General features: G+C 37.3%; 1 protein-coding gene and 1 pseudogene across 1 annotated transcript in view; both read left to right on the top strand.

Moving 5' to 3' along the window:
• Ncl-ps3 (nucleolin, pseudogene 3) overlaps positions 1 to 15,084 on the top strand; it is a 421,287-nt pseudogene that overhangs the window by 22,468 nt on the left and 383,735 nt on the right.
• LOC134485278 (alcohol sulfotransferase-like) overlaps positions 2,767 to 15,084 on the top strand; it is an 85,984-nt gene continuing 73,666 nt past the window's right edge. The window contains exons 1-2 of the mRNA XM_087606690.1: positions 2,767 to 2,938; positions 4,285 to 4,493. Coding sequence (XP_087462816.1) covers positions 2,803 to 2,938; positions 4,285 to 4,493 — 345 coding nt within the window. The 5' untranslated portion in view covers positions 2,767 to 2,802. The remainder of the gene's footprint in view (positions 2,939 to 4,284; positions 4,494 to 15,084) is intronic.

Here is a 15,084-nt window from a genome sequence, read left to right as displayed (position 1 = left end):
AGCACAAGTCCAAGTGGAACAAGAACCTCTACATAAAACCATATACATTCAAAGTAATAGAAGAAAAAGTGTAGAAGAGTCTCGAACACATGTCCACTGTGGAGAATTTCTTGAGAAAAACACCAATGACATATGCTCTAAGATCAAGATTTGACAATTGGGACCTCATAAAATTGCAAAACTTGTGTAACGGAAAAGACACTCTCTTTAAGACAAAATGTCAACCAACAGATTGAGGAAAGATTTTTACCCATCCTGTATCCAATATAGGGCTATAGATACAAAGAACTCCAGAAGGTAGACTTCAGAGAGCCAAATAACCCTATTATAAATGGTACACAGAGCTAAACAAAGAATTCTCAGCTAAGAAATATTGAATAGCTGAAAAGTACCTAAAGAAATGTTCAACATCCTTATCAAGGAAATGCAAGTCAAAACAAACCTGAGATTTTACCTCATGCCAGTGAGAATGGCAAAGATCAAAAACTCATCTGACAACAGATGGAGGTGAGGATGTGTAGAAAGAGAAACGCACCTCCATTTTTGGTGGAATTCCAAGCTGGTACAGCCACCACTCTGGAAATAAGTCTGAAGGTTCCTCAGAAAATTGGACATTGTATTACTTGAAGACCCAGATATACCACTCCTGGGCATATACCCAAAAGATACTCCAACATATAAGAAGACACATAGTACACTATATTCATAGCAGCCTTATTTATCATAGTCAGAAGCTGTAAAGAACCCAGATGCCCTTCAACAGTGGAATGGATACAGAAAATATGGTACATCTACCCCATGGAGAACTACTCAGCTATCAAAAGTAATAACTTCATTAAATTCATAGGCAAATGGATAGAACTAGAAAATAACATCCCAGGTGTGGTAACCTAATTGCAATAAAAAACACACACGTTATATTCTCACTGATAAGTGGATGCTAGCCCCAAAGGTCAAATTACAAAGGATACAACCACAGACCACATGAAGATCAAGAAGAAGGATGACCAAAGTTCAGGTTCTGCAGTCCTTCTTAAAAGGGGAACAGAAATATTCATAGGAGGACATATGGAGGCAGAGTTTGAAGCAGAGATTGAAAGAATGTCCTTTCAGAGGCTGACTCGCCTGGGAATCCAGTCCTTATATATACAGCTTCGAAAGCTAGAGAATATTGACGAGTCCAAGAAGTGCATGATGGCAGGAGCCTGATATAGCTGTCTCCTGAGAGGCTCAGCCAGAGTATGCCATATACAGAGGCTAATGCAAACCATTGAACAGAGAACAGGGTAACCATTGGAGGAGTTATAGAAAGGTTTTAAGGTACTGAAGTGGCTTGAAACCCCATAAGAACAACAGTACCATCCAACCAGATCTCCAAGGGACTATACCACTACCCAAAGAGTAAACAGGGACAGACCCATGGCTCCAGCTGCGTATGTAGCAGAGGATGGCCTTTTTGGGCACCAATGGGAGGAGAGCCCTTGGTACTGCCAGTTCTGTACCCCCCCAATGTAGGAGAAAATCATGGCAGAGAGGCTGGAAGAGAGGGTGGTTGAGGAAGGGGAGCACACTAAAGTAAGAAGTGTGGAGGGATATGATTGTGTCTTATGCATGGGAACCTGGAAAATGGAATAGCATTTGAAATGTAAATAATAAATATTCAATTAAAAATACAATAAAATAGTTTTTAAAAGAGGGAAGTTATTTAAAATGTAGGCAGCCAGCTTGTACTGGAAGAGCAAAAACCCAAGAAACTCACTAAACCAGTATAATTTCCAGTTCTTTTGTAAATACTTGTTCTTATATGCACAGGTAAATTTTATTCTTCTTTTTACAACATATGGAGACTCTTCCATAGATGTACAATGGGCTAAAATGGAGTTAATAATTGATAGCAAGGTGCCTAAGCCTAAGTAGTACAGCTTCAATATATCCTTTAAACCTAGGAGTCAAGGTAAACATCAGAGAGGACAGTACAGACATCCTCCAGTGTCCCAAGATTCCTCTTTGTAGAATATGTCTCTCAGACACAACAGAGAAAATAGACACAGGAACTGTTACAGTATAGTTATTCAAACAAATCAGCATAATAGCACGATTAGGCACACAAAAGAGGCCAGGAAAAATTCTATATGGTTATACCCTAGAAGAAGAAATACACCATATCAGTGGTTGCTAAGACATGGAGAATAAACTGTTTCTGAAGATGAAATCCCGCATTAATTTTCCAATCTCAACCACACACCTCAGCATACAAGCCCAACTGAATGGACTCAGTAGATTGACTATATATGTGTTATATGTGTGCATATATAAATAGAAAAATATTAAAGAGGAGATCATAAATATAAGAAACGGATGGAGGGCTTTGAGGGGAAGAAGAAAGGCAGCTAATGTACTATGAGCTTCTCAAAAGTACCTATAATTTAAATAAATTGTTATGAAAAGTTTCTGTATGATCACTGTCACTTTTCTGCATATTGAAATCATTCTAAAAGCTAAATTGTATTAGAATACAGTTTAAATTATCCTGAAATTTTATGTCCTATTATTTCTGAGTTTCTGTTCGGGGGTCATGAACTTGGGCGCACAAATGCAGCAGAATGTTCTTTGTATGAGTTCAAATTGCTCAATAAAATAATCCTTGTCTCTGTGTTACAATATTTATTTATTCCTATCAGTAGCTAGTTTCACAAGAGACTAGAGAATGTTAATGATTTTTTAATTGCACTATAAATCTTACCTCTCAGCATTTGCTATAAACAGAACAGGTGGCAAGGGCTGGAATACTAAAAGTTATTCATGATGTCAGACTATACTTGGTTTGAAGGAATACCTTTTCCTGCCTTTTGGTTTTCCAAAGAAATTCTGGAAAATAGTTGTAAGAAGTTTGTGGTAAAAGAAGACGACTTGATCATATTGACTTACCCCAAGTCAGGTAAGGACCTTCAGTAAGACTGATTCTGAATCGTATAAAGGAGGTTAGAGCTTTGATATTTATTTGTTTTGTGCGAGTAGTGGAGTCCTCTATATATCCAATGTGTAAAGTGGTTTGTGGGAATGGAGATTTGTGTGTGTTCCACTCAGAGAAAGATTTCACATATGACCTATGTGAGGAGAGTTGATCAGCTGTGGCAATAGAACAATGAGAGTATACCCTGAATCAGAATCTCAAATGCATTTATATCTGTGGTGAAGAGATAGAAAATAGGGAGAGTGATGAGAATAAAAAGAAGAAAGAGCATCAAGAGAAAAAGGACTGTATATGAGGTTATGTGGAGGAGAGGAAAGTGCCATGTAGACTTTCCATGGACCTTGTCCACGAACTGGCAACTGAAAACTCAAGAAATCAAAAATTGACAATATGGTGGTTTGGGGAATGGATGTTTGCACTGTGGAAGAAGTACAGAACTTGGGTAAATATTAGACTGCTGATATTGAAATCACAATGACACAGAAAATCTAAAAGCAGTGGGAATCCAGGAAAAGAAAGCCAGACAATATCAAACAAACACATAAACACAAATGTAACTGTGTGTGGTAAATGTACATGAGGGAATTAATTCATCCTAAAAAGAAATATTGTCATACATTGCAGCATTGTTGCATCTCAATGGCTGTAGCGCCCACCTCGACCAGCAAGGAAGACTCGACACCGTTGGATTCTTCTTAACAGCCTTTATTGCAGGAACACCTCATTGTTGATTCGAGGAACCCCGGGGAACAAAGGCACTCGCCTTAAATACAATACAAACAGTGGTTGTAAAATTGTCCTCTAAGGATTGGTGGAGTATGAAATGCCTTATTAGCATGAATATCACTCTGGCCTTGTAAATGCCAGATAACGCCAAAGACACACGCTTTGTGGTGTACCACAAACGACCACTCGATGTCAGTGCCGTCTTTAGCCGCTCCCAACAAATGGCAATGAATTAAAATCAGAAACGTAGTCTTAGAGGACAGATGGTATGACTTCATCACTGTGAAATATCTGGAAAAGTCAAATTCACTCCACCAGAATGTAGAATGATGGTGCCCCAGGGCTGGAGCAGATAATCCATTGGCAGTTTGGTGTTTACTGTGTATAGGGTCTCAGTTTTGTAAAATGAAGTCTTGAAATTAATGTTGAGTGAATACACTTTGCACTCACACAATGTGGATACTGTGAACACTACTCTATATGCTTGAAAGTGGGCAACACTTTAAATTTTATGGGTATATATTCTACTTGAGGCTTTTTTTGCAGTACTGTTCAAATGAGTGACTTTTTTTCTTTTCATTCAGGAACAAACTGGCTGATCGAGATTGTCTGCTTGATTCAGACCAAGGGAGATCCCAAGTGGATCCAATCTATGCCCATCTGGGATCGCTCACCCTGGATAGAGACTGGTTCAGGATATGATAAATTAACCAAAATGGAAGGACCACGACTCATGACCTCCCATCTTCCCATGCATCTTTTCTCCAAGTCTCTCTTCAGTTCCAAGGCCAAGGTCAGTGTCCAATGGCTGAGATTTTCTTTGACTAATATTGTGTGAACTTATTTTACCCTGACAAGCCTTGGAGATCTTACAAAAGTATGAAGGTGGGATTCTTATGCATTAGGTGATGCTGATCTTTCCTTTCTTCAGAATAAATTAGACTATCAGGCTGTGGAGCATCACACAGAGATCCTGGGCGCTTTAAGAAAGAACGTGAAATATCACACTAGAACATTCAGAAACTACATGTGTAGGCCAAGCAGGGTTCAAACTTTAGCATATAGTGCAATATTACTGTACTCTTTTCATCAAAGTCAATGATCCAGTTATAACATATACCCCAAGCTCTGTGTGGGTAAATCACTGAAGACACAGTTGCTCATAGGAAAGCAGCCTGACAAGGCATCAATGTTCAAAGGTTAGTTGTACACACAGTGTTATGCTGTGTCTAGCTAACTATTGAGATTAGTAGCCACAGGAATCTGCCATGAAACTTAATGAGAATGACAAGTAGAATTCAGACATATCCACCTTCTCATCTATCATAGCTCCTAGTTAATAAGAAAGTTTTTTAAGTCCCTTTGCCATAGAATCTATAAATAGTTTATGCTGAAACTACAAAGACAAACTTAGAATGATCGCTCTTTAAAATGTCACAATGAATTTGTGACTATTCAAATATATGCATATGTCTTATCTGGATTTGGTAAATGTTTGGCTAGGGAACTGAAGCTTAAAGAGATGAGTTCTAGAATAATTGGCACAAAATTATGAAGAATGATTATTTTAATTTATTTCTTTTATGTTTAAAATATAATAATGAAATATAGTTACATACTTCATTACCCCTTTCCCCATCCAAAAATACTGACATATTCCCCCTTTCTTTCAAATATTTGCCTTGTTTTTTAATAATTCATGTTGCATACACACACATATACATTCATAAATATATTCCTACATTTATATATTCCTACATAGATATATATCTATATTTTTCCTTTACTTTTATTGGACATTTTCTTTATTTACATTTCAAATGTTACCATTTTGCTGGTTTCCACACTGGAAATCCCCCACCTCACACTTCCCCCTGTTTCTATGATAGTGTTCCTCCACCCACCCATAGAGTCGCTCCCCATTCCATGTCATAATATTCCACTATATTGGAGCATTGAGACTTCACTGCCCCAAGGGCCTCTTCTTCCCCAGATGCCCTCCCTACAAGGCCATCCTCTGCTACATATGTAGCCAGAGTCATGGGTTGATCCATGTGTACTCTCATTGGTGGTTTAGTCCATGGGAACTCTGACCTGTCTGATTGATTGATATTGTTGTTCTTCCTATGTAATTATCAATCCTTTCAGCTCCTTCAGTCTTTTCTCTAACTCCTCCTTCGAGGACTTATATTCTTTTCCGAATGGTTGCTTGTAAGCATCTGCTTCTGTATTTTTCAGGCTCTGGCAGAGCCTCTGAAGAGGCAGCTATATCATGCTCCTCTCAGCCTGCACTTCTTGGCATCCACAATACAGTCTGGGTTTCGAGACTGTATAGGGGATAAATCACAATGTGGGGTAGTCTCTGGATAAATTTTCTTTCAGTCTCTGTCCCACACGTCCTCCAGTGAATATTTCATTCCCACTTTGAAGAAGGATTGAAGCATCCAGACTTTGGTCTTCCTTCTTTTTGAGCTACATGTGATCATGAATTGTGTCTTGGGTATTCTGAACTTTTTGGCTAATATTGACTTATCAGTGAGTCCATATCATGTGCATTTTTTATTTTATTTATTTATTTATTTTTGTGATTGAACTACCTCACTGAGGATGATATTTTCTAGTTCAATCCATTAGCCTGTGAATTTCATGAAGTCATTGTATTTAATAGCTCCATAGTGTCAATGTACCAGATTTCCTGTACCCATTCCTCTGCTGAAGAGCATTGGTGTTGTTTCCAGAGGAATGGGTCAGTTTATTTGCTTCTATTGGCTGACCTACAGGTAAAGCAGCACCATCTGTTGAAAATGCTTTCTTTGTCCCACGGGATGGTTCTAACTCCTTTGTGAAAGACCAAGTGGCCATAGGTGTGTCAGTTCATTTCTGCCTCTCCAACTCTATTACATTTATCTACCTGACTGTCTCTGTACAATACCATGCAGGTTTTATCACTATTTCTCTCTAATACAATTTGAGGTTAGGGATTGTGATTCTCCAATAAGATTTTTTATTATTCACAATAATTTTTGTTATCTTTTTTTTTTTTTTGTTATTCCAAATGAATGGGCAAATTGCTCTTTCTAACTCTGTGAAGTATTGAGTTGGAATTTCGGTGGAGATTGAGTTGAATCTGTAGATTTCTTTTGACAAGATGGCCATTTTTATAATATTAATCCTGCCAATTAATTATGATGGGTGATTTCCCATCTCTTGAGGTCGTCTTTAATTTCTCCCTTCAGAGAAATTTTCTTTCCCTTGCTTGGTTAGAATCACATCACAGTTTTTATATTATTTGTGACTATTGTGAATGCTGTTGTTTCCCTAATTTCTTTCTCAATCTGTTGTGCTTTGAGTAGAAGGAGGCTACTGTTTTGTTTGAGTTAAGTTTGTATCTATACACTCTGCTGAAGTTGTTTATCAGGTTTAGGAGTTCTCCTGTGGAATTTTTGGGGCCACATAACCATATTCACTATCATCTGCAAATAGTGATATTTTTACTTCCTCCTTTCAAATTTGTATACTTTTGACCTCTTTTTGATGTTTACTTGTTTTGGCTAGGAGTTCAAGTACTATATTGAGTATGTAGGGAGAGAGTAGGCAGCCTTGTATAGGTCTAATTTTAGTGGGATTGCTCCAAGTTTCTCTCCATTTGGCTTGCTATCTACTTCTTTTACTATGTTTATGCATGGGCTTTGAATTTGTGATATTTCCAAATCTTTTATCATGAAGTGGTATTGAGTTTGGTCAAATGCTTTCTCCACATCAAATAAGATGATTGCATGTTTTCCTTTGAATTCATTTATAGTAGATTATGTTGATGTATTTCTGCATATTGAACCATCCCTGCATCCTTAGGATGAAGCCTACTTGAGGGATTGTTTTGATATGTAATTGGAATCACTTTGCTAGAATTTTATTGAGTATTTTTGCATTGATATACATAAGGGAAATTGGTCTGAAGTTCTCTTTCTTTGTTGGTGTTTGTATGGTTTAGATATAAGTGATATTATGGCTTCATAGAACAAATGGGTTAATGTTCTTTCTGTTTCTATTTTGTGGAATACTTCGAAGAGTATTGGTGATAAGTCTTCACTGAAGATCTGATAGAATTCTGCATTAGACCCTTCTGGTCCTGGGCTTCATTTGGTTTGAAGATTTTAATGATTTATTCTATTTCTTTAGGGCTTATGGAACTGTTTAGATTATTTTCCTGACCCTGATTTAACTTTAGTATTTGGTATTTGTTTAGAAATTTGTCCATTTCATCCAGATTTTATGCTTTTTTTAAGTACAGTCTTTTGTACAAGTATCTGATGATTTTTTAATTCCCTCAGTTTTTTGTTTTGTCTCTAATTTCATTTCTGATTTTGTTAATTTAGATACTTTCTCTGTGCCCTTTCTTGTTGATTTTCTTAAAGTACTATCTCCTGGTTTTGTTGCTTTTTTTGTATATATCTTTTAATACTTTCTCGGTTGATTTCAGCCCTGAGTTTGATTATTTTCTGCAGTCTATTATTTCCACTTAGGTGTATTTGCTTCTTTTTTTTCTAGAGCTTTTATGCGTGCTGTTAAGTTGTTAGTGTATGGTCTGTCCGGGATTTTTTTTTATTTTTAGGCACTGAGGGCTTTGAGTTTTCTTCTTAGCACTGTTTTCCTTCTGTCTCAGAAATTTTGGGTTTGTTGTGCTTTCAATTGCCTGTATTTCTAAATAGTCCTGAATGTAGTTCTTTCTTGACCAAATTATCATTGAATAGTGCACTGTTCAGCTTTCATGTATATATGGGCTTTCTGTTGCTTTCTTGTGATTGAAGTCTAGCCCTTTTGCCTGGTTATTTCTTAGGATGCATGGGATTATTTCAAACTTCTTGCATCTGTTGAGGCCTGTTTTGTGATCAGGTATATGTTCAATATTGAAGAAGGGACTATGAGGTGTGGAGAAGTATATTCTCTTGTTTTAGAATGAAATATTCTATCAATATCTGTTAAATCCATTTGATTCATAACTTCTTTTAGTTTCTCTCTGTCTCAGTTTAGTTTCTGTTTCCATGATATGTCCATTGATGGTAGTGGGTGTTGAAATATCCAACTATTATTGTGCAAGCTGCAATATGTGCTCGGAGCTTTAGTAAGGTTTCTTTTATGAATGTAAGTGCCCTTGCATTTGGAGCATAGAAATTCAGTATTGAGTGTTCATCTGAATATTTTTTCTTCTACAAGCATGAACTTCCTTATCTATTTTGAAAACTTTTGGTTGAAAGATCATTTTATTTGATAATAGAATGTCTACTCCAGCTTCATTCTGGTACCATTTGCTTGAAAACAAATTTCTGTCTTTTACTCTGAGTTAGTGTCATTGTCACTGTGGTATGTTTCCTATATGCAACACAATGCTGGGTCCTTTTAACCTGTCCTGTCAGTCTATGTCTTTTTATTGAGGAATTGAGTCCATTGATGTTATAAGATCTATTAAGGAAAAGTGTTGCTTCCTATTATTTTTGTTGTTAGAGATTGAATTATGTTGGTGTGGCTATCTTATTTTGTGTTTGGTGAAACATTACTTTCTTGCTTTTTCTAAAGTGTGATTTCCCTCCTTTTGTTGGGTTTTATATCTCTTATCCTTTGTTGAAATCCATTTGTGGAAAGAATTTGTTTTTGTCATGGAATACCTTGGTTTATCCATCTATGTTAATTGAGAGTTTTGCTGGATATATCAGCCTGTGCTGACATTTGTGTTCTCTGAGTGTTTGAATGAACTCTGTTCAGGATCTACTGATGTTTAGAACCTCTTTGGAGAACTCTGGTGTAATTCTGATAGGTCTGCCTTTATACGTCCCTTGAATTTTTCCTTACTATTTTTAATATTCTTTGTTTTGTACATTTTGTGTTTTTATCATTATGTGACAGTATGAGTTTCTTTTCTGTACCAATATTTTTGGAGTTTTGTATGTTTCTTGTATGTTCATGGGTATCTTTTTCTTTAGGTGAGGGAATTTTTACTCTTTAATTTTGTTGAAGATATTTACTGGCCCTCTAAGTTGGGAATCTTCACTCTCTTCTGTACCTATTATACTTAGGTTTGGTTTTCTCATTTTGTCTTGGATTTTCTGGATGTCCTGGTTTAGGAGTTTTTGCATTTTTCATTTTCTTTGACTGTTTTTCCAATGTTTACTTTGGTATCTTCTGCACTTGATATTCTCCCTTCTATCTCTTATATTCTATTGGTGATGCTTGCTGATCTCTTGACTCCTGATCTCTTTCCTATGTTTTCTATATCCAGGGTTGCCTTTCTTTGTGATTTTGTTATTGTTTCTATTTCCTATTTTAGAACCTTGATGGTTTTGTTCAATCCATTCACCTTTTTTGCTTTTGTATTCTTGTAATTCTTTTTTTTCACTTGCAATAATGAAAATTTTATTTCAAGATATTGTGATAGGTATATTTGCATAGAAATACATAAAATCCAGTAAGTATATTCATTAATAGATACAGTGACTAAATTTGAAAATTTCACATTTATACTACTATCAAATATATCAAGTTTTATCATATTACTAAAATTTTAAAGGTACATTTTTTTTAGTTTTATGATCTACTTAGATACATTTGTGATTCTTTATTTGATTAGTTTCTTTTTTTTTTATTAACTTGAGTATTTCTTATATACATTTCGAGTGTTATTCCCTTTCCCGGTTTCCGGGCAAACATCCCCCTCCCCCCTCCCCTTCCTTATGGGTGTTCCCCTCCCAACCCTCCCCCCATTGCCGCCCTCCCCCCATAGACTAGTTCACTGTGGGTTCAGTCTTAGCAGGACCCAGGGCTTCCCCTTCCACTGGTGCTCTTACTAGGATATTCATTGCTACCTATGGGGTCAGAGTCCAGGGTCAGTCCATGTATAGTCTTTAGGTAGTGGCTTAGTCCCTGGAAGCTCTGGTTGCTTGGCATTGTTGTACTTTTGGGGTCTCGAGCCCCTTCAAGCTCTTCCAGTTCTTTCTCTGATTCCTTCAATAGGGGACCTATTCTCAGTTCAGTGGTTTGCTGCTGGCATTCGCCTCTATATTTGCTGTATTCTGGCTGTGTCTCTCAGGAGCGATCTACATCCGGCTCCTGTCGGTCTGCACTTCTTTGCTTCATCCATCTTGTCTAATTGGGTGGCTGTATATGTATGGGCCACATGTGGGGCAGGCTCTGAATGGGTGTTCCTTCAGTCTCTGTTTTAATCTTTGCCTCTCCCTTCCCTGCCAAGGGTATTCTTTTTCCTCATTTAAAGAAGGAGTGAAGCATTCACATTTTGATCATCCGTCTTGAGTTTCGTTTGTTCTAGGGATCTAGGGTAATTCAAGCATTTGGGCTAATAGCCACTTATCAATGAGTGCATACCACGTATGTCTTTCTGTGATTGGGTTAGCTCACTCAGGATGATATTTTCCAGTTCCAACCATTTGCCTACGAATTTCATAAACTCGTTGTTTTTGATAGCTGAGTAATATTCCATTGTGTAGATGTACCACATTTTCTGTATCCATTCCTCTGTTGAAGGGCATCTGGGTTCTTTCCAGCTTCTGGCTATTATAAATAAGGCTGCGATGAACATAGTGGAGCACGTGTCTCTTTTATATGTTGAGGCATCTTTTGGGTATATGCCCAAGAGAGGTATAGCTGGATCATCAGGCAGTTCAATGTCCAATTTTCTGAGGAACCTCCAGACTGATTTCCAGAATGGTTTTACCAGTCTGCAATCCCACCAACAATGGAGGAGTGTTCCTCTTTCTCCACATCCTCGCCAGCATCTGCTGTCACCTGAGTTTTTGATCTTAGCCAATCGCACTGGTGTGAGGTGAAATCTCAGGGTTGTTTTGATTTGCATTTCCCTTATGACTAAAGATGTTGAACATTTCTTTAGGTGTTTCTCAGCCATTCGGCATTCCTCAGCTGTGAATTCTTTGTTTAGCTCTGAACCCCATTTTTTAATAGGGTTATTTGTTTCCCTGCGGTCTAACTTCTTGAGTTCTTTGTATATTTTGGAAATAAGGCCTCTATCTGTTGTAGGATTGGTAAAGATCTTTTCCCAATCTGTTGGTTGCCGTTTTGTCCTAACCACAGTGTCCTTTGCCTTACAGAAGCTTTGCAGTTTTATGAGATCCCATTTGTCGATTCTTGATCTTAGAGCATAAGCCATTGGTGTTTTGTTCAGGAAATTTTTTCCAGTGCCCATGTGTTCCAGATGCTTCCCTAGTTTTTCTTCTATTAGTTTGAGTGTGTCTGGTTTGATGTGGAGGTCCTTGATCCACTTGGACTTAAGCTTTGTACAGGGTGATAAGGATGGATCGATCTGCATTCTTCTACATGTTGCCCTCCAGTTGAACCAGCACCATTTGCTGAAAATACTATCTTTTTTCCATTGGATGGTTTTGGCTCCTTTGTCAAAAATCAAGTGACCATAGGTGTGTGGGTTCATTTCTGGGTCTTCAATTCTATTCCATTGGTCTATCTGTCTGTCTCTGTACCAATACCATGCAGTTTTTATCACTATTGCTCTGTAATACTGCTTGAGTTCAGGGATAGTGATTCCCCCTGAAGTCCTTTTATTGTTGAGGATAGCTTTAGCTATCCTGGGTTTTTTGTTATTCCAGATGAATTTGCAAATTGTTCTGTCTAACTCTTTGAAGAATTGGATTGGTATTTTGATGGGGATTGCATTGAATCTGTAGATTGCTTTTGGTAAAATGGCCATTTTTACCATATTAATCCTGCCAATCCATGAGCATGGGAGATCTTTCCATCTTCTGAGGTCTTCTTCAATTTCTTTCCTCAGTGTCTTGAAGTTCTTATTGTACAGATCTTTTACTTGCTTGGTTAAAGTCACACCGAGGTACTTTATATTATTTGGGTCTATTATGAAGGGTGTCGTTTCCCTTATTTCTTTCTCGGCTTGTTTCTCTTTTGTATAGAGGAAGGCAACTGATTTATTTGAGTTAATTTTATACCCAGCCACTTTGCTGAAGTTGTTTATCAGCTTTAGTAGTTCTCTGGTGGAACTTTTGGGATCACTTAAATATACTATCATGTCATCTGCAAATAGTGATATTTTGAACTCTTCTTTTCCGATCTGTATCCCTTTGATCTCCTTTTGTTGTCTGATTGCTCTGGCTAGAACTTCAAGAACTATATTGAATAAGTAGGGAGAGAGTGGGCAGCCTTGTCTAGCCCCTGATTTTAGTGGGATTGCTTCAAGTTTCTCTCCATTTAGTTTAATGTTAGCAACTGGTTTGCTGTATATGGCTTTTACTATGTTTAGGTATGGGCCTTGAATTCCTATTCTTTCCAGGACTTTTATCATGAAGGGGTGTTGAATTTTGTCAAATGCTTTCTCAGCATCTAATGAAATGATCATGTGGTTCTGTTCTTTCAGTTTGTTTATATAATGGATCACGTTGATGGTTTTCCGTATATTAAACCATCCCTGCATGCCTGGGATGAAGCCTACTTGATCATGGTGGATGATTGTTTTGATGTGCTCTTGAATTCGGTTTGCCAGAATTTTATTGAGTATTTTTGCGTCGATATTCATAAGGGAAATTGGTCTGAAGTTCTCTTTCTTTGTTGTGTCTTTGTGTGGTTTAGGTATAAGAGTAATTGTGGCTTCGTAGAAGGAATTCGGTAGGGCTCCATCTGTTTCAATTTTGTGGAATAGTTTGGATAATATTGGTATGAGGTCTTCTATGAAGGTTTGATAGAATTCTGCACTAAACCCGTCTGGACCTTGGCTCTTTTTGGTTGGGAGACCTTTAATGACTGCTTCTATTTCCTTAGGAGTTATGGGGTTGTTTAACTGGTTTATCTGTTCCTGATTTAACTTCGATACCTGGTATCTGTCTAGGAAATTGTCCATTTCCTGAAGATTTTCAAATTTTGTTGAATATAGGTTTTTATAGTAAGATCTGATGATTTTTTGAATTTCCTCTGAATCTGTAGTTATGTCTCCCTTTTCATTTCTGATTTTGTTAATTTGGACACACTCTCTGTGTCCTCTCGTTAGTCTGGCTAAGGGTTTATCTATCTTGTTGATTTTCTCAAAGAACCAACTTTTGGTTCTGTTGATTCTTTCTATGGTCCTTTTTGTTTCTACTTGGTTGATTTCAGCTCTGAGTTTGATTATTTCCTGCCTTCTACTCCTCCTGGGTGTATTTGCTTCTTTTTGTTCTAGAGCTTTTAGGTGTGCTGTCAAGCTGCTGACATATGCTCTTTCCTGTTTCTTTCTGCAGGCACTCAGCGCTATGAGTTTTCCTCTTAGCACAGCTTTCATTGTGTCCCATAAGTTTGAGTATGTTGTATCTTCATTTTCATTAAATTCTAAAAAGTTTTTAATTTCTTTCTTTATTTCTTCCTTGACCAGGTTATCATTGAGTAGAGCATTGTTCAATTTCCACGTATATGTGGGCATTCTTCCCTTATTGTTATTGAAGACCAGTTTTAGGCCGTGGTGGTCCGATAGCACGCATGGGATTATTTCTATCTTTCTGTACCTGTTGAGGCCCGTTTTTTGACCAATTATATGGTCAATTTTGGAGAAAGTACCATGAGGAGCTGAGAAGAAGGTATATCCTTTTGCTTTAGGATAGAATGTTCTATAAGTATCCGTTAAGTCCATTTGGCTCATGACTTCTCTTAGTCTGTCTACATCACTGTTTAATTTCTGTTTCCATGATCTGTCCATTGATGAGAGTGGGGTGTTGAAATCTCCCACTATTATTGTGTGAGGTGCAATGTGTGTTTTGAGCTTTAGTAAGGTTTCTTTTACATATGTAGGTGCCCTTGTATTTGGGGCATAGATATTTAGGATTGAGAGTTCATCTTGGTTGATTTTTCCTTTGATGAATATGAAGTGTCCTTCCTTATCTTTTTTGATGAGTTTTAGTTGAAAATTGATTTTATTTGATATTAGAATGGCTACTCCAGCTTGCTTCTTCTGACCATTTGCTTGGAAAGTTGTTTTCCAGCCTTTCACTCTGAGGTAGTGTCTGTCTTTGTCTCTGAGGTGTGTTTCCTGTAGGCAGCAGAATGCAGGGTCCTCGTTGCGTATCCAGTTTGTTAATCTATGTCTTTTTATTGGGGAGTTGAGGCCATTGATATTGAGAGAAATTAAGGAATAGTGATTATTGCTTCCCGTTATATTCATATTTGATGTGAGGTTATGTTTCTGTGCTTTCATTCTCTTTGTTTTGTTGCCAAGATGATTAGTTTCTTGCTTCTTCTAGGGTATAGCTTGCCTCCTTATGTTGGGCTTTACCATTTATTATCCTTTGTAGTGCTGGATTTGTAGAAAGATATTGTGTAAATTTCGTTTTGTCATGGAATATCTTGGTTTCTCCATCGATGTTAATTGAGAG

The sequence above is a fragment of the Rattus norvegicus genome, chromosome 1 (assembly GCF_021556685.1).
Source record: "Rattus norvegicus strain SHRSP/BbbUtx chromosome 1, alternate assembly SHRSP_T2T, whole genome shotgun sequence".
Classification (NCBI taxonomy): Eukaryota; Metazoa; Chordata; class Mammalia; order Rodentia; family Muridae; genus Rattus; species Rattus norvegicus.
Note: the sequence above shows the minus strand (reverse complement) of the source record. Positions and strands in the feature narration are given on the sequence as shown.